This window comes from Squalius cephalus (assembly GCF_949319135.1).
Source record: "Squalius cephalus genome assembly, chromosome: 24".
NCBI lineage: Eukaryota > Metazoa > Chordata > Actinopteri > Cypriniformes > Leuciscidae > Squalius > Squalius cephalus.
In genome coordinates, this window is record NC_137145.1 from 13532654 (window position 1) to 13555542 (window position 22889).

The window sequence follows — 22889 nt, forward strand, 5'->3', positions numbered from 1 at the left end:
GTATTCGCGCGGAGCAGATCTGGGACTGTGTGTTGTGCGCCAGGCGGGCAGCAGGAGTTGGCCACATGTGGATGAAAGGAAAACACGGTCAGTATATTTGTTTGTAGTGATGTAGCGAACTCGCATAAAAGTAAAATGTTTATAAGCTCCAAATATTACATAAAATAATTTGAAATTAATGTTTTTAAAGGAAACTGTCAGAAAAGCCAACTGAAAATGGAATCGAGGCCACGTTAACCTCGGCTAGGCTAAGTTACAGTTAACGTTAGCTGGATTCAGTTTGTAATAATTATTGCAATATTTATTAAAAATGGAAAAGGAGTATAGTTTTAATATGACATTTAAATAAGATCGTTGCCGTTAGCTCGTGTTACTAATTGGAGTCCAGTTGGGAAATATAACGTTACCGGTAAAAGAAGTTTTTCTATTTAGTATTTTAAAATAACTTGTTACGTCTTATAAAAATATATAACGTCAGGAATGTGTTATATATATATATATATATATATAACACATTCCTGACGTTATATATTTTTATAAGACGTATTTTAAAATACTAAATAGAAAAACTTCTTTTACCGGTATATTTATATATTTTATATTTATATATATATTACACATTGGAGACCGATTAAGGTGTTTGTTTGTTTGTTTTTTTATAAATATGACGTTTGTTTTTCTAGAGTCTAGATAATATTTGGTCAAATTAAACTACAACTCGGGAATTTAAAAGTATACAATAATTATAAAAATTTAATGCAGTCTAGAAATTATGCTATTAAGTTCCATAAACGAATGGTCATTTCTGTCATGGTCTTGTTTTTCAAACGTATTAGCGCGCCATCCTGCTGTTCTGTCCCGCCGTCTGACCGGCTTTGTGTTAATCACTTGCTCTCTCTCTCTAGGGTTTGTGTTCATAGACAGCCAACATCTTAGAGATTATGTTTCTGGGACATGCGTAGATTGATGTTTTAGAAAGAAACCTGACCTAACAGTTATTGGAAGGGAACCCCCCCCCCCCCCCATTATTTTATGTTATTTATTATTATTAATAATAATACTAATATGTTTTGTGTTGATTATTTTATTATTTAATGAATCATTTAATAAATAAAAAAAGATTTCTTATCTACTTGGAGTGTGACATTTTTTTCTAGTTTATTTAATAAATACAAAATGACATTATTCAAAAGATGAGGGTCAATAAGATTTAACAATTTTCGTTTTTGAAATGTATCTGGCTGCATTTATTTGATCAAAAATCTGGTAAAATAGTGTTGTTGTCAAATATGATAATTTAAAATAACTTTTATATTTTAATATATTTTTTAGCTGTAATTTATTCCTGTGAATTTTCAGCATCATTACTCCAGTCTTCAGTGTCACATGATCTTTCAGAAATCATTCTAATATGCTGATTTGGTGCTCAAGAAACATTTTTTATGATCAATGATGCAAATAATTGTGCTGCTTAATATTTTTGTTGAAATTGTAACACTTTTTGGGGTTTCTTTGATGAATAATATTCAGAGGAACAACATTTATTTGAAGTGGAAATATTTTGTAACGTTAGAAATGTCTGTACTGTCAATGTAATGCATTCTTGCTGAATACATTTTTTTAAAATTATTATTACTATTAATTATTTTAATTGAATTATTCTAAACATTTTTACTGACCTCAAACCTTTAAATGGTTGTGTAATAATTTAATTGTATTACATAAAAAAAAAAAAAAACATTTTTTATTCAGTTCTTTAATTGAAAGTCATGTTTTGGTTAATTTATTTTAAATTCAAGGGTGTTGTTGTGGTATTTATTTAAGTATCTATTTAATATTTAATCAAGTCTCTATATTTACATTGACAGAGGTTGGACCTGAATTTCAGCTGAACAGCTAACGATGAAGAAAGAAATAGCAGCGGTGGTGTTTTTCTTGAAGCGGTTGATAAAGAAGGCTGAGAAGTTGGAAGCAGACAAGTTGGACCTGTTTGTGGAGCGGTTAACTGTAGCACTGCAGGAGAAGTACAAGGGTCATTGGTATCCAGACAACCCCAGCAAGGGCCAAGCATTCAGGTACAGCAGTCTGATAAGCAGTACTGTGCAGTGACATCCTAGTTCCCATGTTCTTAAGATTCACATCTAGTCAGGTGTTCAAGATTCATGTCATGCTTCATGTGATGTTAAAATGAGCTATAAATGTATCCTGTGCAGGTGCATCAGAGTGAACCGCTTCCATAAAGAGGATGCTGAATTGCTCAGAGCATGTGCTGAGAGTGGAGTACAGTACAAAGACCTTGGTCTGCCTAAGGAACTCACGCTTTGGGTCGACCCTGGAGAGGTGTGCTGTAGGTGAGTTTTTCTATTTATTTACAAATGTACTGTATGTTGCTCAAATATGAAAGAAATTTACTTCTGAAATGGTTGCAGGTATGGCGAGAGGAATCATGGTTTCACTGTGGCCACCTTCTCAAGCGATGACGATGATGATAAAGAGGATGTGACAAAGAAAGTGACGAGCGCTGTGGAGAGGGTCACGTCGGATTACCACTCCGGATCTTCCTCGGATGAGGACACCACATGCAGAGAGCTCCAGTACAACCCACCTCTCTACAACCACTCTCCATACCAGGTACAATGTCCTAAATGTATTTGTATTGCCTTGATTGCCATAGGCACAATACTGTTCAAAATTTTGGGGTTGGTATTTTTTTTTCTTTTTTTTTTCTATTTCTTCTATTTCTGAAAGAAGTTTGCTTACTAAGTGACATTTACTTGATCAAAAATGAGTAATTAAAAATATTAATGTTGTGAAATATTATTTTATTGTTATTATTATAATTTAAAATATTTTTTTGTTATTTTTAAAAATGTGAAATTATTCCAGTCTTCAATGTCTCATGATCCTTCAGACATCATTCTAATATTGGTGCTCAAGAACATTTCTTATTTTCAGTGTTGAAAACAGATGTGCTTAATACTTTGGTGGAAACTTTTTTGTGTGTTAGGATTCTTATAAAGTGTATATATATATATATATATATATATATATATATATATTAGGGCTGTCAATCGATTAATTTTTTTAATCGCGATTAATCGCATATTGTCATGAGTTAACTCGCGATTAATCGCATTTAATCGCTCATTTTTTAAATTGTTCTAAATGTACCTTAAATTAATACTTTTCAAGTTTGTAATACTCTAATCAACGTGGGCATGGATAAATATAGATGCTTTATGCAAATGTATGTTTATTATTGAAACCATAGTCAATATAGAGCATAAGGATGAGATGTTTCAAAGGTCACAGATGTTTTTCAAAGAACTTGTTCATGTCTATTAGACACGTAGAAAGAACAAAAAAATGGCAGGTTACCATTACTTCTCTTTCTTTGCACTGAGCAATTTACTAACACAAACATGTTTAGATTTTTGCATGACAGGGCAGCTCTTCTGAAAATGCTAAATGTACATTTATTATTTATTAGCCTATTACATTGTAGTTTGTCTCTCTCTGTGCCCATTTTGATGAAGCTAAATTCTCAATAAAACTGTTTTCATTGGTATATTTTACTGTTTCTGTTGTCAAACAACGGAATGAATTTGAAATGGTGACTGAAACGCGACCCATTAAGACATAACCAGCTCTCCCTTCCAAGATGTTAAGTTAATCTGCACAAAAATTCTGATAATCGAGCCGTCGTCTGGTGAAATCAAATTCACATAAGATAAAGACAATATCTGTGCTCTGATTTCGGCTATACTTGTAAAAGTAGAGAAGCAACATAATATCTGTGCTTAACTGAGTTAAAGCGCTGCTCCTCCGCGCGAGACGCAGAGAGAGAGAGAGAGAGAGAGAGAGAGAGAGAGAGAGAGAGAGAGAGAGAGAGAGAGAGAGAGAGAGAGAGAGAGAGAGAGAGAGAGAGAGAGAGAGAGAGAGAGAGAGAGAGAGAGAGAGAGAGAGAGAGAGAGAGAGAGAGAGAGAGACCGGCGGTACCGGTAGATTCTCAGAAACTAAATAAGTTTTGTTGAAGGGAAAAAATCGCTAAAGGGGTCTGCAATGTCGCTAAGTTAGCAACACTGTGTATCTCCATTTCTCCAACTAGGGGTTGGGCCACGGGTCAAACAGAAAATACGCGCTGCGTTAATCGCACGTTAAAAAAATTAGTGCCGTTAATATGATTTTGCGTTAACGCGTTATTAACGCGCTAACTTTGACAGCCCTAATATATATATATATATATATATATATATATATATATATATATATATATATATATATATATATATATATATATATATATATAGTAGGCCTATATATAAATACTATTAATAAATGAGCAAAACTTGGCCACTCAATATTTTATATTCAATTATTATCACAAAGTTTTAATTTTATTAAATTGAACAAGCACAACATTCAGCATTCAATCAAATATTCTTAAAGATTTATTATTTATTATTAATAATGTTATTTCAACATAATATCTTGTTATTTCGACATATATGTGTGTGCAACAAGCAAGATGTGCATTTGTATATCCGGTGACACGCGTGCATTGATTTTTATTATTAAACTAGTGTTTTCTGTGTCAGTGTCGGCTGCAAAGATGAAGTTGACGATCGCCGTCTCCGTAGTGAACGCGCCTATTGAGTGAAATGTACATAATGGATTACATAATCAGAGAGCAGCCTATTTCTTTTTGAATTGTTTTGTTTTAAAGACATTTCAAGCTTTCTATAGATATATTTCTCATGTCTGTGAGGCATACGAGTTTTGGTTAATTTATGAAGAGATACGCTCCAGTTAACGTGCAATGCAAGTGACCGCGCCGGCGCCTCCATGTCATGATTATATTGGCTGCTATATTTTCTTCTCATTTATTAAATCCAGGCAATTGGTTGATGAAAAATTGATTAAAATTAAGATACAATTTATACAAAACAAAATTCACTTTAAAGAAAGGCTTTCTACAAAACAAAACTTAATGAAGCGGTCAAATTCATGTCTGACACACTCCATGTCTCCCGATATATTTTGCATCCTGTCATGCTGTTCACTTTTCATAATCAACATAGATGAAAAAAAAAAAAAAAGATAATATTTTAACAAATATGAATCTAAGTGTGCTAATTTAATTATTGGCTACAACACGTATAGTAGGCCCACAGACTCTCTATTTGTACAAATTGCTGCACATTCATTTAATTCTGAATTTTGCACACATAAGTTGAAAGGCATTTGTTTGTGCATAGTAAAAGAGATCTGCAACATTTAAGTTAACGGATAATTGTGCATGCATTTATTAATCATTATGATACTAAATTCATGATAAAGTAGGCTATACTATGTACAAAAAATCAGATGAGCCCAGAATATGAACGCAATGTTTAATTACACGTTAAGCATTTTCCTCCCATAGAAAACCATTATAAGAACGCTTAATGTCCCCTTATTATGTCAAAATAACAGATATTTTGTCGAAATAACGAGATATTATGTCAAAATAACGAGATATTATGTCGAAATAACGAGATATTATGTTGAAATAACTTTTTTTTTTTTTCTTCACCATGCGGTTCAGGGCTTCCATAGAATACAGCCTGAATATAACTGCTTCCAGAAATTATTTTTGGGCGTGCTATCGGGGTGCTTTGGCCTTTCTTGGGGGTGCTGAAGCACCTGCTAGCCCCTCCCTAGAGCCGCCCATGCTTGCTGAGTAGAAGTATTAATTAAAACTCTCCGAACGGTATTGTAGGTTATTAATCATATTATATGGACTGTCTTCTACTAATCTAAATCCTGAAAAGTTGGGACATTTTGTAAATGCAATAAAAACAAGAATCTGTGATTTAGTTCTCTTTCAACTTTATCTAACTGACAAAAGTTCAAAGAAAAGATTTCCAATGTTCTCAATGAACAACTTAATTATATTTTGTAAATGTAAACAAATTTTGATGGCTGCAACACACTCCAAAAAAGTTAAAGTGAAAAGCTTTTAGAAAATCCAAGTTAAACTCAGGGTTTCCATGGGTCCTTGAAATCCTTGAAAGTTTGTGAATCTGGAAAAAAGATTCAAGGCCCTGGAAAGTTTTTGAAAATAAACATACAGGTCCTTGAAAGTGCTTCAATTTATTTTGTGCAAGAAGTTTTCTGGAAAAAATTCCATATAATTCCCTCCGGTCCGCTAATGTGTTATTTCGCCAACACTTCCTGGCCTATGCATACTAGCTTGCTTGATTTACGTTAGTTATGCGCATTTACGCGTTACGTTAAGTGTTTCCCACGTGAGGTACTTTGTGTTGAATGTTGCCATGACGTTCACACACTCACAAAACTACTACGACGGTACCTCAGCGTTTGTTGTTGGACACAACAAATGTGTCCCCACATTAAGTCCTTGAATTTGAGGGTATTGATCTTGGAAAGTTCTTGAATTTGAAGTTAACCAAGGTTTGGGAACCCTGTAAACTGTTTTTGAAACAGTCATAAGCAGGTGAATTGGTAATAGGTGAGGATATCGTGTTTGGGTATAAAGGGAGCATCGCAGTCTTGCCAAGCAAAGATTGGTCTTGGCTCACCACTTTGTGTCAGATATTAGAGCTGAATGGTTTTGGAAAATAATCTAGTTGCAAATGTAAAAAAATACCAAATTTGTCTGTACATTTAATTAAAAATGGAGCTATTTGGATGAATTGTAGTAGTCTTTTGAAGGGAAATTTCACTTTTTTCAGTGAAATATAATGCACATGTATGTAACCATTGTTTCTAATGGTTTTAATTTCTTGTCATCTCTTTCTTTTGTAAAGCTTGTATATGCCAGTGCCCCAGTATGGAATCCTCTACCAAGAAAGAAATTCAGCCCAGGGAAAGGGCATTACCCTCAGCGGCCACACTACATGATCCGCCCCCCTTGCAGACCCAACCATTCCTTTAAACCGCACAGCTGGGTCCAACAGGGTTACCGCAGCAAGCATGGCTACTGGGGCAGCCCTTCCAACTTTGTACACCAGCTTCAGTGACCACTGTTACTACAGTATGTTAGTTCATATGTGTCAATGTGAGGGGTGTTCCATTGAAAAGTGTTTTTTGAAGTTACCACTAAGATGACTGACCAAATTTTTTAAAAGTGTATTTTTGTAGTTCTGTCACACTGTTTTTTGAATTTGTGACTGGTCTATTTTTTAAAGAAAGATAACAGTAACTGTTTGCACTTTAGATTATTTGTAATAGAACATGTATATGGTAAACTTCGTACATATTGGATTAGGAATATTTCAAGTATTTTAATGGTAATGAAATATGTGCTGTATTTATGTTATATGGGATAATTTGATAACACTTTAAATCATGTTTTTTTTGTCATAGTTTCAGTGACCAAATGATTTATTTATTCACAGTTAAGTATTATGTATTGCTTAGAACACTTAAATTATGAATAACATTAAAAAACATTTTCAAGTAATATAAAATGGTTTTGGTTATTTGATTTAACTGTTGTTTTTGTAGTTTTGTTAGAAAAACGCTAGGTGGCAGTAGAAATAGAATTTATCTTTAAATAGGGAACAGGCAGCAAGGTCTATGTGTACAATATCTTTAACTTGTTTTCTAAATAGCATAGAACTGCAGTATTGTTTTATAGTACTTAGTTATTTTAAGCTAATTTCCTCAAGCCGTGCTTCTTTATTTTGTGGTGTATGAAATTTTACATTGACACAAGTATTACAGATGTGTTTTTACAACTCGGATCAACAAGTTCACTATGCTGGCCACACCTTCCTCTGAGCAGAGCTAACTGTTCACAAACTCTGACCAAGTTTAAGAGGAAATGACTAAAATTCATGGCTATCAGCCCCACCATTACAGACTCGAAAGGAATTGACCAACAAATTCATTTCATTTTTTTTCCCACACCCTTGTCTGTTACACATTACAATAGTGTGCATCTAATATGCACCACAGTGCATTATTGTCATAATTATTTATTTCATTAGTTATATTACATATTGCATTACGCTCCAAAATATCATATTAAAGTGTCTTCTACTGCACCAATCCACTTTCTGGAATAAAGATTTATAATTGCACATTTTCTATGCAAATCTATGGTAGATTAATGAACAATTGTGTGTGATTATATATATATATATATATATATATATATATATATATATATATATATGTACGCATTTTTCAATTAATTGATTCAGTATTTGAACTAATAATGTGCTGTTTTACACTTGCAAAAACAAATGCACATATTACAAATAATAAATATAATCTTGGCAGTCAAGTAAATAAAACAAGTTCTCCAACCTAATTTTCTAAAACTAGCGCCACCCGATTAGCAAATGAATCATTCTCAAATGAATCGGTTCTTTTCTATAATTTTGGTCAATTCGGCAAACAGAAACAGCGCCATTCAGTTTGAATGATTCGGACATATCTCGTACACTGACTCGTTCGGAGTGGGTTTTCACTCAGCTAAACATGAGATACGTTGAACACAAAGAACAAAAATAGCGATTTATTTACAAACCTGCAAATGAATCATACTGTTAAATGGCCTGCGATGAAGAATATCTTTATTAAGTTCAACACCTGCATTGAAAACGACTAGCTGCTATGTACTGCATTTTCCTACCTAAAGACTATCAAAACATTACTAAATACACGCAAACACTTCAAGTAGGCTACCGTTCCCCAGTACTGATGAAAGCCTAGAAAAACGCCCCTGCCTGTGTAATATACAAATAAAACATAAGAAATAATATCGGAACTGACGTCAATTCACGAGGACGAATGATGTGGCAAAAAGCAAAGGGCGATTCGCAAAGAACTAGTACCCTCAGCCTTTACGCTCAAACTTATCTTATTAAGTTCTCCCATGTTAAAAAAAAATACGTATAACACATTCATAATATCCCTACGTGTATATTACTAACATTTTATAGTCAAACAAACTAAAATCCCTCTTCTCCGCAGTGCTCGTATCCCTCCGCCTCCATTGAGATCTACGTCTCTTTCCGGTGCGTTTCTCCACCGGACGGGTTCCGCCGCCATTGCAGGTTTCTAGAGTTCCTCTCAGCGGCGGTTGACATTCTGGAGTTGAAGCGCCTCATTTACATTCAACGGGCGACTAGAGAAACCTAACACATTCCCGGTTCATCTGCCCCCCCAAAATACACAAGACCACCTCCATTCATTCTCGGCTCTGGAGTAGTTTAGATTAGGCAGAAATAATAGCAGGAATTAGAGAGGAAAGCGAAGAGAAACCACCATCATCATGGCTCAAATCCTGCCCATCAGATTCCAGGAGCACCTGCAGGTAAGGACTTTGAAACATCTTAAAATGAGGGTCTCGTTTATTTTATTATGCGATTGTAGTGAAAACGTCAGTGTGTGTTTTTTTTTTTAATGAACAGACGTAGTAACCCATTCCCTGATGAATATGACCTCCCACCAGTAGCGGTAGTAAGTAACGTTAGCAAGGGAGTTAGCTAGCTTAGCTACGGTCGGTGTTATCCAGCTGAATATTAAATACTGGCTGTGACACACACACACACACACACACACAAAATCAATCTAGTGATCTGCCTTCCCAGACATCCTTTTTGGTCATAATTCTTCGAACATTCACAGGGGTTTGGCGAATTTAGTGTATTGAAACTATAACGTAGCTTGGAAATGATTTATGGCAGGAAGATTGAGAATATATTGAGATTTGCAGTCACAGGGCTTATCTACACTAGTCAGCTGTCTTGGCCTCTGGTTGTGTCCTCGTGTGTGTGTGTGTACTATATATATATATATATATATATATATATATATATATATATATATATATATATATATAAACATCTACGGAGAAAAACTTAAAATAAACACTCTTTTATTTTTTGAAATGAATCACTGTATGTGATCGAAGAGATTCCGTCTTGTTTTATACACGGTTCCCTGGCCTATTATAACGTAATAAGACCGGTTTATGTTTGAGGTGTCGAGATTACCTGGTAGCAGGTGTTAAGTGCCCCACCTATAGACGTGTGTGTGGTCCCATGATACCTCTGCAACCGTTCATTATTTTGCAATGAAATTATACATTGCTTTGCTGTCACTTCTTATGTTTATACTATCTCAGTTGAGGCTCTCAGTCCCTTAGTCTCAGTCAGTTAATGAATTAGAGTAACTCATTTTGGTCACTAATTATACTTGTAATGCAACTTAACCCATTGTCTCGTTTTGAGTGTATTTTGGTATTTTTTAAAAATATGTATTGCTTCTGTGTCCTTGACATAGGTCATATTATGACCAACAATCCTACTGCTAGATCAATTAGATATTGTTTAACATCATATTTGCACAGTGTCAGGCCTGTAACAGTCTGTGTGTGTCATTTTGTCATAGTTTTGTGTAGGTCTGGTCCACATCACAGCTTATTTTGGATGAGAACCACCCATTTAGATACGATTAGATGTCATTAATGTGGCAAACTTTGGCTATTGACTGATTATTTAGTTTAATTCTCAAATACAATTGTAGTATCCAACTGGCACCAAACAGGATTTTGATTACGGGCGGACAGATTGAAATGCATGCCATTCTATATATCCTGTCAAATTTTGTCAGATTTTGGGATACTGATTGCAAGGTGAGTAGTGTTTAAAAAAAAAAAAAAAAACAGAGCATAATGGACCAAAAAGAGCCTGAAGTCCTCAGGTGGAATTTTCACTTCATGAAATGCAAATGTGGAACAGCACTTTTCCAGTGAAGTGGTAAGAGTACAACAGGAGTCAGTAGGAATAGGATCAGTTTCATAAAGACAAAACCTGCTCATGTAGTCCGAATCGTAGAGCTGCTTATTTCGGATTGCTGAAATCTGAGGCGCAGCAGTTAGATGCCAAATTAAAAGTATATTGATTGGTATGTTAATGTTTGCAGAACTGATGTCTAGTCACCGAAACTGACATTTTCCGTATAAATTATTGAGGCCTCATTTACATGGTTCAAGTGACCCAATTCCAATTTTTTTTTTCCTCCAATGTGGCACGGATCGGATATGACCAATGGTAAGCAGGAAAAAGCACATGGATTCTGATATCCTCCGATCGGCTTCAAGCCTCGTTCATATGTGGAAATCAATCCGATATGAATCGGATACGTGCATTTGTGTCTGCCATGTAAGCGGACCGATCGGATATTCCCGTCAATACGAGTCGTACATCAGGTGGTCGACCCCAACTGCGATCACATGACTCTTTTTAATGTTCAGGCTGCAACAAGGGCTCTCCTCTTTTTCTTTTTCTTTTTTGTCGCCTTAAGTGACCAATGTTAGATGGCGTGGAGAGCAAAAGCTTGTATTATTTCGTCTGCGTCCATTGCAAATTGTGCCATTTTTACTTCCTTTCTGGCCTAAGCCTTTTTCGGGTCAGTATGTCTACCTTGGGTTGTTTCGCCAAGTGTATAGTGTAAATTCAGATATCGGATATGGGTCACTTTTAAAAAATGTAAGCTGGTCTTCCAAAAAATCGGATATAGACAAATCGGAGTTGGGCTTCAAGACCTGCAGTTTAAATGCGAACATAATTTACTACCAGATGATTTCATGTATACAAGGGCAGTAGGTCTATGTTTTAGATGTTATCTCTTTGCAATTGCCTTACCTAAGCAATGCAAACTAAAAACCAGGCAATGACTGTTACAATCGAATGCAATGTATAAAATCCTTAACTCATTGAATGCTCAAAGCGCATCAAAGTGCAATGCAGAAAGTTAGCCTACTTGTTTCTCATAACCTGTAGTGCATTGATTTTAATGCAGATCACCTGAGTAAATTACTCTGGGTTTTAAGAGTAACGTAAGCATTATACGGGGGCAAGTCAGGTGATCTTCAGATGGATTTCGTGTGTTTTATGTGATGCTGTTTAATACGTTACCTTAAAGCCATGTGAATGCATTTGATCTTTGAACTCTACCCTGCTGATCACACATGACTGTCTCATGTAGTTGGAGATCCATTATCCATTTGGAGCTGCTCAGCATTGGCTGAACTCGGATTTCTTTGTGGAGAGGATTCATTCCTTCTATTCCCTTTCCCGTTCACTTCCCGCTCTGCTGTCCAGAATGAACCTGTTAGGCTGGTCACATGTCACCTTTGGTCATATGGTCACAGCTCTTAATATGTTGATTTAGCTTTCTACACAATGGGTCCCAGCTTCCTGTTATGGAGGACGATGGCAGTGTTGTGCAAGCCTCAGCATATTGTGTATCCTTCCCCGAGCCTCCTGCTATCATAAGGCACAAGGGGTTTGTGCTGAGCAAGGCGCCATATTTCCCTGGATGGTGAAGGAAAGGGGTTAAATGAGCACAGGAGGTTGGAGAAAAAAATGTGCTGACAGCTTTAAAAAGTCATGATTTTAAATGACGTGCTGAATTTATCTGCTCAAACCCAAAGAAGCTCTTGACACTTCAAGTTTTACGCGTTTCTCTCACTTGCCCTGATTTGTGAAAGCAAAGCTCGGCCATCAAAATGTGCTAAAAGCATGAACACTTCAAAAGTAGTCTAGGTCAGCATAACAGAGCAACCGCTCAAGTTAACCTTAAGTCAAGTGTCTGTGGTTGTTCTTAAGGTTTAATGTGGAATGCCACACTGGTGATGGCCAGTGAAAGTGCCAGCGGGGAGGCAACTTTAATGTCCTAATGGGACCATGTTATGCAAGTTAGCTCAATGTACGTGTAGCTGCATGCACACTTGCCATGTTACTTTGTCCAAATATATTGTTCACATAGAAAAAAAATGGAAAAGTAGCGCATTGGAATGGAAAAACGCATTCTGTGTGAACACAACAGCCCCTTACTTTGCATCTGAATTTTTTGTTTGAAGAAATCTCGATGTACAAGCTGGCATGATTCGGCTAACGTCTGTCTCTTTCTTCATCTGTTGTTCATACAATCATCTCTCATATGTTGTCTTTAGTTTGCTAACTCACTGGTAAAGTTCACAGTACTGATCTTTATCTAACCACTGTAAAATAAACAGTCTAAAATGGGAAGTCAGTTATACACCAGCAGAGATGGGAGAGATTGTCAATGCTTTAAAAAAAAACGCTTGATAATTCCATTTGGTTTTCTATGTCATTGAACACATGCAATTGCCAGCTATTTGAGTTTACCATGCTGTAAACACACTTGATTGAAATTTCATCTAGGCCTAATCATTTGAAAAGTTTATGCTCAAATGCTTTAAATGATTTATTTTTTCATTGTCAAGTTGGATACAAGATCAAATAATAGTGTGTTATTCTAGGAATTAATAAACCGTGAGTATGCATGTCCAAACTTTTGACCTGTAGTGTATATCAGATCCTGCGCATATCTGACTTAATATGTTTAAAATTAATAGTCACCTTCAATATCTTTCTCTGAACTGAATTATTTCTGGTACAAAAAGAGCAGCTTTCCTTGTACCACCTAGCAATTATTGATTTAAATTCCTTGCCAGGATAAAATCAATATCGCACCCATGCACATACCAGAGATTTCTGGGGAAGGGACTGGCTATTTTCGAATAGCCGTTTCTTGAGCTACGCAGCATGTTCTTGGAGGCTGGACAGTGATGAACTACCTAATGGGAAAGAGAGTTAGTTTCTGGGCATGTCTGTGACGACACTGAAGCAAACAGCAGGTACATGCTGTGGATGAATCACGCTTGGCCTAAGGCTGACGCTACAGCAGAGAGTGCTCTTTCACTTACGTTTGCTTCACAGTCTCTCATTGCGTTATGAGAGCTTGGAATGGCAGAGCTTCCCCTCAGCCAATCAGAACCGCCTGCTCAGCAGTGATGTCATCATGTGTGATGTCATCTTTGAAATGCAGTAAGAAAGGTCACAGCAATGTTCGTGAGCAGGCTACAGTTCTCTCAGTAGCAATATTTTGTATTTACAATTATTTTTTATTTTATTTTTTTTTCATGTAAATTCATTTTATATTTCTATAAATTCTCTGTTTATCCCTTATCTCCTTTTTTAAATATGTAATAATAATTTGTACCTAATTTTTAACTGCCATGAAAATAGCTTATTTACTATATTTAAAAATATATATATTTTATATAATTTGGTTTTATTTTATTTTGATTTTATTTTTTCATTTCATAATTCTTGCTTAGTAGCTAGTGATGATGTGGCTTTCTGTGCCACATGACAAAGGAATGTGGGTGTTGCTTCGGGTGTGTCAGCGTCCGTTACCCATTGATAAATGTTGCTGCTAATTCCGTTGAGCTCTTCCTAGAAAATGTATTTCCTGTTCATCCTTGTTCTTTGATTAGGCCTAAGAACTGCAGCATGAGGCATAGATAAAGCATTTCATTGCTGGCTAAACTGACTCTAGTAGGCTATGTGTTAATATTTAGTTACTTAGTTTAGTAATTTAGTATTTAGCAACTTAAAGAACAAAACTCCAAGTCTTTGCTGCCCTTCACAATAATTATCAGTCAGTAAGGTTTATTATTTCGTGTACAACCTCTGTATTAGATATCCAAGGTCCTTGTAATTTGGGTTTGTTCAGCCAAAAATGAAAAATGTTATTGTTTACTCACCCTCATGATTTCTTAAACCCCTATGACGTTCTTTCTTCTGTAGAACACAAAAGGAGAAGTTCTGGTTTAGGTTCACTCTGTTTTATTCCATATAATTCAAAAGTGGGTTGGGATAAGGGGCTGTCAAAGTTCCAAAAAGTACTTGAAAAATTATCATAAAACTGCCTTAAGTGTAGTCCAAACAAATCATGCACTATATTCCAAGTTTTCCAAAGCCATATAATAGACTTTGTAGTCGCATAACTTTATGTAAATAATAATGCATTAATAATAACATCTGACAAATTTATCCTTAAAATTTGTCCTTGTGCTTTCAAGTCATCTTTAATTCAGTTATGCTCTTTGAGGCTGTTATCAGCCCAAAATGCAAAGCAAAAACAAGTGGATTTTAGACAAAACAAATAGTCTTGGGAGCATAGCGGCACTATTGGCAAATAACTGCTTTGTTAATGTCACAGAGGACTCTTCTCCTGTACAGCGTCACGGTTCATTTGTGTCACAGTTTTTCGTTGAATACTGTAAGTGATGTTACATAAGACCACGGATACTCATCCCTGTGTGTCCAGCTGTCAGCTCTGATCTCCGTAATTCAATGGTGCCGGCAGCTGGCGCACGGTTTCGAACATTAGAGTCGCGTTTGGCGATACGTCTGTGTCTCAAACTCAACTGCCACCTCTGTTTGAGCTTGCTGGTATTCGAGATCTGTCTGGAGGCTGATAAAAACCAAGGCTTGGTTTTGGCTGCTCATCAGAAACAAAGTTACAACTTCACCCTTTTGGCCATCTGACTTGATATGAGAAGAGTCGTTTCAGAAGCAGCTGTCAGTTTAGTTGAAAATGCCTGAAGTCAAGATGTCTCCTACACTAAATCCTCCTCCTCTGCTCCTCTCTGAACCCATTTCAAACGTAAGTCTCTTCAGATTTGATGTCTCTGCATTTTCTCGTCTACATGTGGTGCTTAGTCACATGGTGTGAATCATGCTGTCTAAGACAGACAAGTTAGAATTGGACTAATTTACAAGAAAAGATCAGCATTTATTAGTGTGCAGATCACACTGCTTCTCTGAGTGCAAGTGCAGATCTTATTCTCCATCGATCTCAGGGTCAGTCTTTCTGACTGAGCCTTTGGTGACTCAGACTTCTAAGACAGCTGGTGTGGTGCTGCTAAGCTGGTGTCCCACTGACTTTTTATTTTTGTCTCTAATTGACTGATACCTGAGTCTCATCATGGTTGGTTTAGTTCTATTAGTTATGACCTGAGATAGTATCTCTTTAATAGCTTGAAATCGTCTTTGAAACATGTTTCGTTAGCGGATATGAGTTCCTTATCAGTGTTGAGTATTACCTGGTATGTTCCCTACGTGGCCCTACACGAAAAGTTATTGGGTAGAGAATGAGATGCCACTGATATTAATCACTTGATAGCTGATCAAATTAAAACCATTGGCCATAAGCCTTTAAAAGCTGAAATTAAAACGCGATTACTTGACCTTAACTATTATGTGCATTTATTTGGTGAAAGGTTATTTGTTGTCTTGCTTTATCTGTTGAGCAGCTTGTGTCGAGAAAAAGTCTGACCTGCTGTTTTTGTATCTGAGGTAATTGAGGGAAACCGTGGATGTTCAAGTGCTCTATTGGATAATTGAAGTGTTTTTGTCTCTCCTCTTCTGATCTTTCCAGATGCGTAGCTGTGTGCTTGTAAAAAGGTTAGCCTGTTAGTGACTCTTGCGATTCGCAACAATTTTCCAATAAATGAAGGGACTTCTGAGAATGTTCGTTTACTATTTTTCTCTGTAAATTATACATTAATTCAAAGTTTTTACGTGCAAAAAACATAAATTGGACGATTTTACAGTAAAATAAAAAAAATTCACTGCATATAATAAGGTGACTTAGTTAACCAATGTATCTGTTTCTTGTGTCTGTTCTTTGTGTGTCCCTGAGATAAATTCCTCAAGGCCTTTTCAGACAGTGAATCCATGTGTTTGGCTTAGTGGAGTGGGGAAAGGGAGGTTTTGCTGGTCCTATGCCTTTTTTGTCTGTGAAAAATTATTGTTAATCTCATAAGCTACAAAAGACACCACTGCTGCTGAAATTTTGTCAGCAAAAAGGACAAAAGTTCTTGGAACAAAGTTCTTTGTGACTCTTTGGTGTGTTTGTGCCCCTTGTAAATTATGCCTTTTCAGTCAGTAGTGTGGGGTAGCTTACACAGTCATTGATTTTTTCTTAAAGATCAATTCTTGTAATAATTCACAGGGTCAGAGTGAAACATGATATAATGTAACATAATCCCCATGTGTGATTATTTCATGCATGGCTCTTGAAAAGGATATGTTCTTGTTTGTATACACTTTTAAAATGGGAATTGTCATCATAAATCACAATGTTATATATATATATATTCCTTTTGTGTATTATGTTTTCAATCAAATTCAATTAAACTAATAAAAAATGAAATTTCCTAGCTCCAAAATTTGGGGATCAACCCGGCCAACATCGGGTTCAGCACCCTGACGATGGAATCGGATAAATTCATCTGTATCCGGGAGAAGGTCGGAGAACAGGCACAGGTGGTGATCATCGACATGGCGGACCCTAACACCCCCATCCGCAGGCCCATCTCTGCAGACAGCGCCATCATGAACCCTGCGAGCAAAGTCATTGCACTTAAAGGTAGGAGATATAGATTATTAGAGCCACAGATACCCATATTAACCTAATTGTAATAACTACTGCATTTTTAGCTAAACTGAATCATAGAATCGATCCAAACCAATTGTTTTTTAAACTAGAACTTAAGTATGTTGTTTTCTTAGTTTCATTCATTAACACAGAGTTTCTTTTTAGTTTAAATTATACTAGAACAATTTCTGGAGCAAATGATTTTGCATTTTCCTCATTGTAGTCTACATCTTAGCCTACAGTAACATGATATGTTGTGTATTTTTTGTCATGCAGCCATAATTGCTTTGTCTTTTTGTTTTGTTTCCTTTTTTGTTGCTGCTTTCTCATGTGTATGCAGACGGTGAGTTAATATTTTAGTACAATGATTTGTGAAAGTTATAATCCTGTTTCTAAAATAAACATCATGTAGAGTTGTTTGGCCTCATTGCTTAACCTTGTGTAGGTGTTTCTAGAGCCTCCACTTCAAGCTAGAAAATGTATTAAGTAATGTTTTAGGATATGCATACACATTGTTCATATACACTTTAGAAGTTAAAATATTTTGATGTAGTGAATGTGTTTTGAGAACAACGGCAGTTTGAAAATCTACAATATTGCCGTTGTAAATTGGAGAGGTGTGCCTCAAAGTTCGGACTTGGGCTCCATGCAAATTCAAGCCGTGTGGAAAGCAAACATGTCGTGGCATTTCTCTGATAATGTTTACATAGATAAAGACTGTTTAGCCAACAATATACCACATAATTAACCCAATTCGGCTAAACAGGATTCGACTTTCACAAAATTCATAGCTTGAATTTTCACATCATGTTGATTTCTGTAGACATAAGTAATCCAGTTTCTCTTCCTGGGGTCTGAAATATTGTTGGGCGTACATGTGCTTTTCTGTTTGTTTAATTTCAATTATTATATATTTTTTAAATGCTTGCCATATTGAGTCCTTTCCTCCACCCTCACTATGTAATCTTAACATCAAATGTCTTAAGTCCATATAAATGAACCTGGGTAAAGGTAGCCTCATAGTTTTATGGTTCTTGTGGTAGTTCATAGTCCATTAGGTTTTAATCACTATGCAGCTTATGTTTAGGTAGAAATTGTGTAACTAACACTGTATCAGTGTCATGGTTGATGTTATATCTATAGCTATGAATAAATATCAATAGCTTTTAGCACTAAGCTTAGAGCCTCTGTAGAGTTGTCATACTGTGCAAATGGCTATTTCATAGTCATCTCTCTCATTCTTAGCATGTTATTAACTGTAACTGATACATTAAGTGAAGTTAATTGGTAAAACGGCATAATAAATAAAATGTTCTGCTTGAAAAACGTTTATTTGTAGCATCAAACCTGTTTGCTTTGACTTTTCAATAGAAGAAATAAGAGCAGTGAATGGCTGGCATTTGAGAGCCAAAACAGTCAGTTGCCGTTTCAAATTAGATTAGCTTTAAATTGATTTGTTTGTTTGTGGCTACAGACCATTTTATTAGCCTATTTTGGATTCACAATATCATGCACGAATCAACCAGCACATTTCCTGAGCAATATTTAACCTGAAATGATCTAGACTTGCACAGTTTTGCTTTTGACCTTTGTTCACACTGCATATAAATCTGATTTGCTGATCTTCAGGACTGACTCTCCAAATTTGGAATATTATTAAATCCGATTTTTTTGTCAATGTCAACCATATGAACCAGTTAAGGCTTTCAGTTTAGAGCTAGGTTGGAACCACACTCTGTATTGAGTTAGATGTCCAAAAGCAGGATTTGAGCTCCTTGACATGTAGGCCAGGGATGGAAATTAACTTTTTTGTCCACCGGCCACTGTGGCTGGTGGATTTCAAAATCTACCAGCCACTCAATGTTTTTACCAGCCACTTTCTTATTTTTAACCGACAATGTGTAACTGCATGTGAAAATTAATACCACTTAAAAATGAAAATTCTGTCATCATATACTCACCCTCATGTTGTTTCAAACCTGTATGAATTTCTTTCTTCTGCTAAACAGAGAGGAAGATATTTAGAAGAATGTCAGTAACCAGACAGTTTCTGGTCTCATTGACTTCCATAGTAGGAAAAAAATATACCATGGAAGTCAATGAGACCAGAAACTGTCTGGTTACTGACATTCTTCTAAATATCTTCCTTTCTGTTCAGCAGAAGAAAGAAATTCATACAGGTTTGAAACAACATGAGGGTGAATATATGATGACAGAATTTTCATTTTAAAGTGGAGTATCCCTTTAAGCAGTTTATTTAATCTCAAGTCTCAATGAAATACTGACATTTTCTATTTCTCTCTTATACACTCTTTCTCTCTTATATATATATATATTTCTCTTTTTTACCTGGATGTGGCATTTGGATGATTCGTGGTATTTTATGGCTTCCAGTTTTACGTTTTTAGTCCCAACAATGAAACTATTAGGCCCTGTTTACACGAGAACGCTCGCGGGTGAAAACGTAAAAATATTTTATCAGATGTGCCTTTCGTTTAGACGGCGACGGCGTTTTTGGGGCTTAAAAACGCAAAAAAGTGAAACCACCCTTCAGAGTGGAAATCTTAAAAACGCTCCACCGTCGCGTTCCCGTCGGTGCGTATAGCGCGTCCGGCGCGAGTGATTTCAATGTTAAGTTAAGGCAAATATGTTTTCTCTGCAGACCTCTTAACGCCTGCGATGTAACGCCACATTTTTTTTTTTTTTCTAAAAGTGTCCGCCGTCTGTGTGAAACAGTATGCTATTTTTATTTACCCGCCACGGTGGCCGGTAGGTGAAGCGAGTTTACCCGCCACAACACAAAATCACCCGCATTTGGCTGGTGGCGGGTGCTAATTTCCATCCCTGATGTAGGCCTATTTATTATTATGTTGAGACGTTGTTGTTGTTTTCTTCTGTTTAGGGTGTTTAGGACTATAGTGCTGTTTATAGCCCTCTTATTATGTTGAGACAATCTTAAATGTGGATTTAAATCCCTTCTATCCCTTTCTCACTCTGTAATTCTCACGCTACCACCCTTGCCATGTGATGAGTGTTAGGTTGTATTATAGGAATCATATCCACACAGGCCTGAAACATGTTCATTTGCTTCCGTCGATGCATATAGTGTAAATTCTGACCTCTGCAGCAATCAGCTTCACATCAGCCTGCGATCTCACACAAGTTCTAATGAAAATGTAAAGTCGACATGAAATCAATCTATTTTCAAAATGCATTTATTTTAGTATGAATGATTCATTCATTCATATTTATATATTTTTTTAATCTTGATTGAATTAGATCTTTTCTGTGAAAATAAGACTTCCTTCTGATGATGTTTGCTAGATTTTTCCAATCATAGGCTGTCTAAACCCTGTCCTTGCAAGCTTGCATTCAGATCTGACTCCGTTTTTTTTTGTGTAACACCTACATCTCAAAATCCAATCAAGCAATGGATAGAACCAAGTCCTGGCCCAACGTTTCTTTTTCGATAATCTGTTTCACTTGGATGTGGAAGAAAAGATCTTTCACTAGTACACTACTTCCATTTCATCGCAACTGATAGTAATGCCAGCACGGAAAAAATAGATCTGACCAGCAAGCTGTTTGAAGTTAAAAAAAAAATACACACTTAATACACATTCCTGTTCCTATTTTTTTTTTATTTGTATACATTTTATTAAATGTAAAGAAGTAAATAAAACTTCTTTGAAACATTAATATTCTACTGACATCTAAGTCACAGAGGCTGGGGAAATGTTAACAAGTCCCAAATATTTAGGCATAATTTTGGGTTACTCTTGTGCATAACCTTCCTCAAATTAATGCAATCATTTTACATTATTTGAAAAAAATTGTTTTGGGTGAACTTCACCTTCAGCCTCCACATCCTGGTCTAATGGCTGCCTCAAAAGCTGTCAGCGAAACCAAAAGTAAAACATTTCATGTTGACTTTAAAAATCTTTGCATTATACTGCAATCCTTGTCTTAATTGTATCGGTACACAAAGATCAATTAACTGGAACCTGAAAAGTAATTTACCACGTAGATTAGTGTTTGTTTTTATGAATAATCGGTTGGAAGTTAATCAGGTGAGTTCCCGCCAAGTTTTCCTTTCCCATAACACACATTATGTCTTGTGCTAAGATGAAATCAGTCTCTCGTGTTTAATTTGAGATGTCTAAATTGTGTTCCGTTCACAAATTCTCTCCACACTCGCTTTTTGATTTGCTTGGCTTCATTTGTCTAACTGCTGAATGAGCTGTCATGGTGGGCTTGCCTGATGCACTTCCAGCCATGACTGACAATATTTCTACCCTGATTTCTTTTGTAATCTAATTAAATGCTTTTATGTGTATAAAAGTCAAAATGTTTTCTACAATGAAATTTCTCCTTTGTTCCTCTCAGCTGCCAAAACCCTTCAGATCTTTAACATCGAGATGAAGAGTAAGATGAAAGCCCACACCATGACCGATGATGTCACTTTCTGGAAGTGGATCTCTCTTAACACGGTCGCCCTGGTGACCGATAACGCTGTCTATCATTGGAGCATGGAGGGAGACTCTCAGCCGGTCAAAGTGTTTGACAGACATTCCAGCCTGGCAGGCTGTCAAATCATCAACTACCGCACCGATGCCAAGCAGAAGTGGCTGCTGCTCATTGGCATTTCTGCTCAGGTGTCATAATCATTTTAAATAATCACTCAGGAATTATGCACACTATTCTAGACATACACGTGCTCACAATGAGATATTGTTTTCTTTATTTCTTGCGTTCATTATTTCCTTTTTATATAAATGACTTTTTCTGTTATTTATTTATTATTATTATTTTAGTTAATCATTTCTTTTGTTTTTCTGTCAGTCAGATATTGGATATTAAATCAAATCAAATTTTTTCCAATCTCTCTATTATTCTGTTTCTTGTTATAGCAAAACAGAGTTGTTGGTGCCATGCAGCTGTACTCAGTTGACAGGAAGGTGTCACAGCCTATCGAGGGTCATGCCGCAGCCTTTGGCCAGTTCAAAATGGAGGGGAATACAGAAGAATCCACTCTCTTCTGTTTCGCTGTGCGGGGTCAGGCAGGAGGAAAGGTGCATTGCCAAATGTCTATATAGTATTTAATTGCATTAACTAGAAACATTTTACTCTGCATAAATGACCAAATTACCAGCATTCCTAACATGGTTGTCTAAGAAAAATAGGAAGTTGTCTGGACAGTTTTTTGGGTGTTAACTGCCGTTTTTGAGGAAGAGGTCATGTAGCTTGCTAGTTTTAGTTTCAGATGTTCATGTTGCTAATATTATTGAACAACATTCACCTAATTTAATTACTTTCCAGAGCTAATTATTGATGATAGCTTAATTTGTCTCTTACACCTGTTGCATCATTTTTGAAGCACTTTGAGATGTGTGTATTACGTCACAACATGAAATTTACTAAAGGATTCACTATGCAGCTTCATATTATTGAAGTGGGGACACCACCGACTGGCAACCAGCCATTCCCAAAGAAAGCTGTGGATGTATTCTTCCCTCCAGAAGCGCAAAATGACTTCCCCGTGGCCATGCAGGTATGAGGTTTCTTGGTCTTTTCCAGTTAAATGAGACATTATTTCCTTCCTTCCTGAA

General features: G+C 36.1%; 2 protein-coding genes across 2 annotated transcripts in view; both read left to right on the forward strand.

The window, feature by feature from the left end:
- Positions 1–7900, forward strand: btg3 (B-cell translocation gene 3). The gene is made up of 5 exons (XM_079860933.1): positions 1–87; positions 1869–2075; positions 2214–2351; positions 2430–2631; positions 6813–7900. The coding sequence occupies exons 2-5, from the start codon at positions 1903–1905 to the stop codon at positions 7023–7025; spliced, it is 726 nt and encodes a 241-aa protein (XP_079717059.1). The 5' UTR covers positions 1–87; positions 1869–1902; the 3' UTR covers positions 7026–7900.
- A 1131-nt stretch (positions 7901–9031) lies between these two features.
- The window catches only part of cltca (clathrin, heavy chain a (Hc)), a 34636-nt gene continuing 20778 nt past the window's right edge, over positions 9032–22889 (forward strand). The window contains exons 1-5 of the mRNA XM_079861159.1: positions 9032–9331; positions 17064–17271; positions 21667–21935; positions 22191–22352; positions 22718–22831. Coding sequence (XP_079717285.1) covers positions 9290–9331; positions 17064–17271; positions 21667–21935; positions 22191–22352; positions 22718–22831 — 795 coding nt within the window. The 5' untranslated portion in view covers positions 9032–9289. The remainder of the gene's footprint in view (positions 9332–17063; positions 17272–21666; positions 21936–22190; positions 22353–22717; positions 22832–22889) is intronic.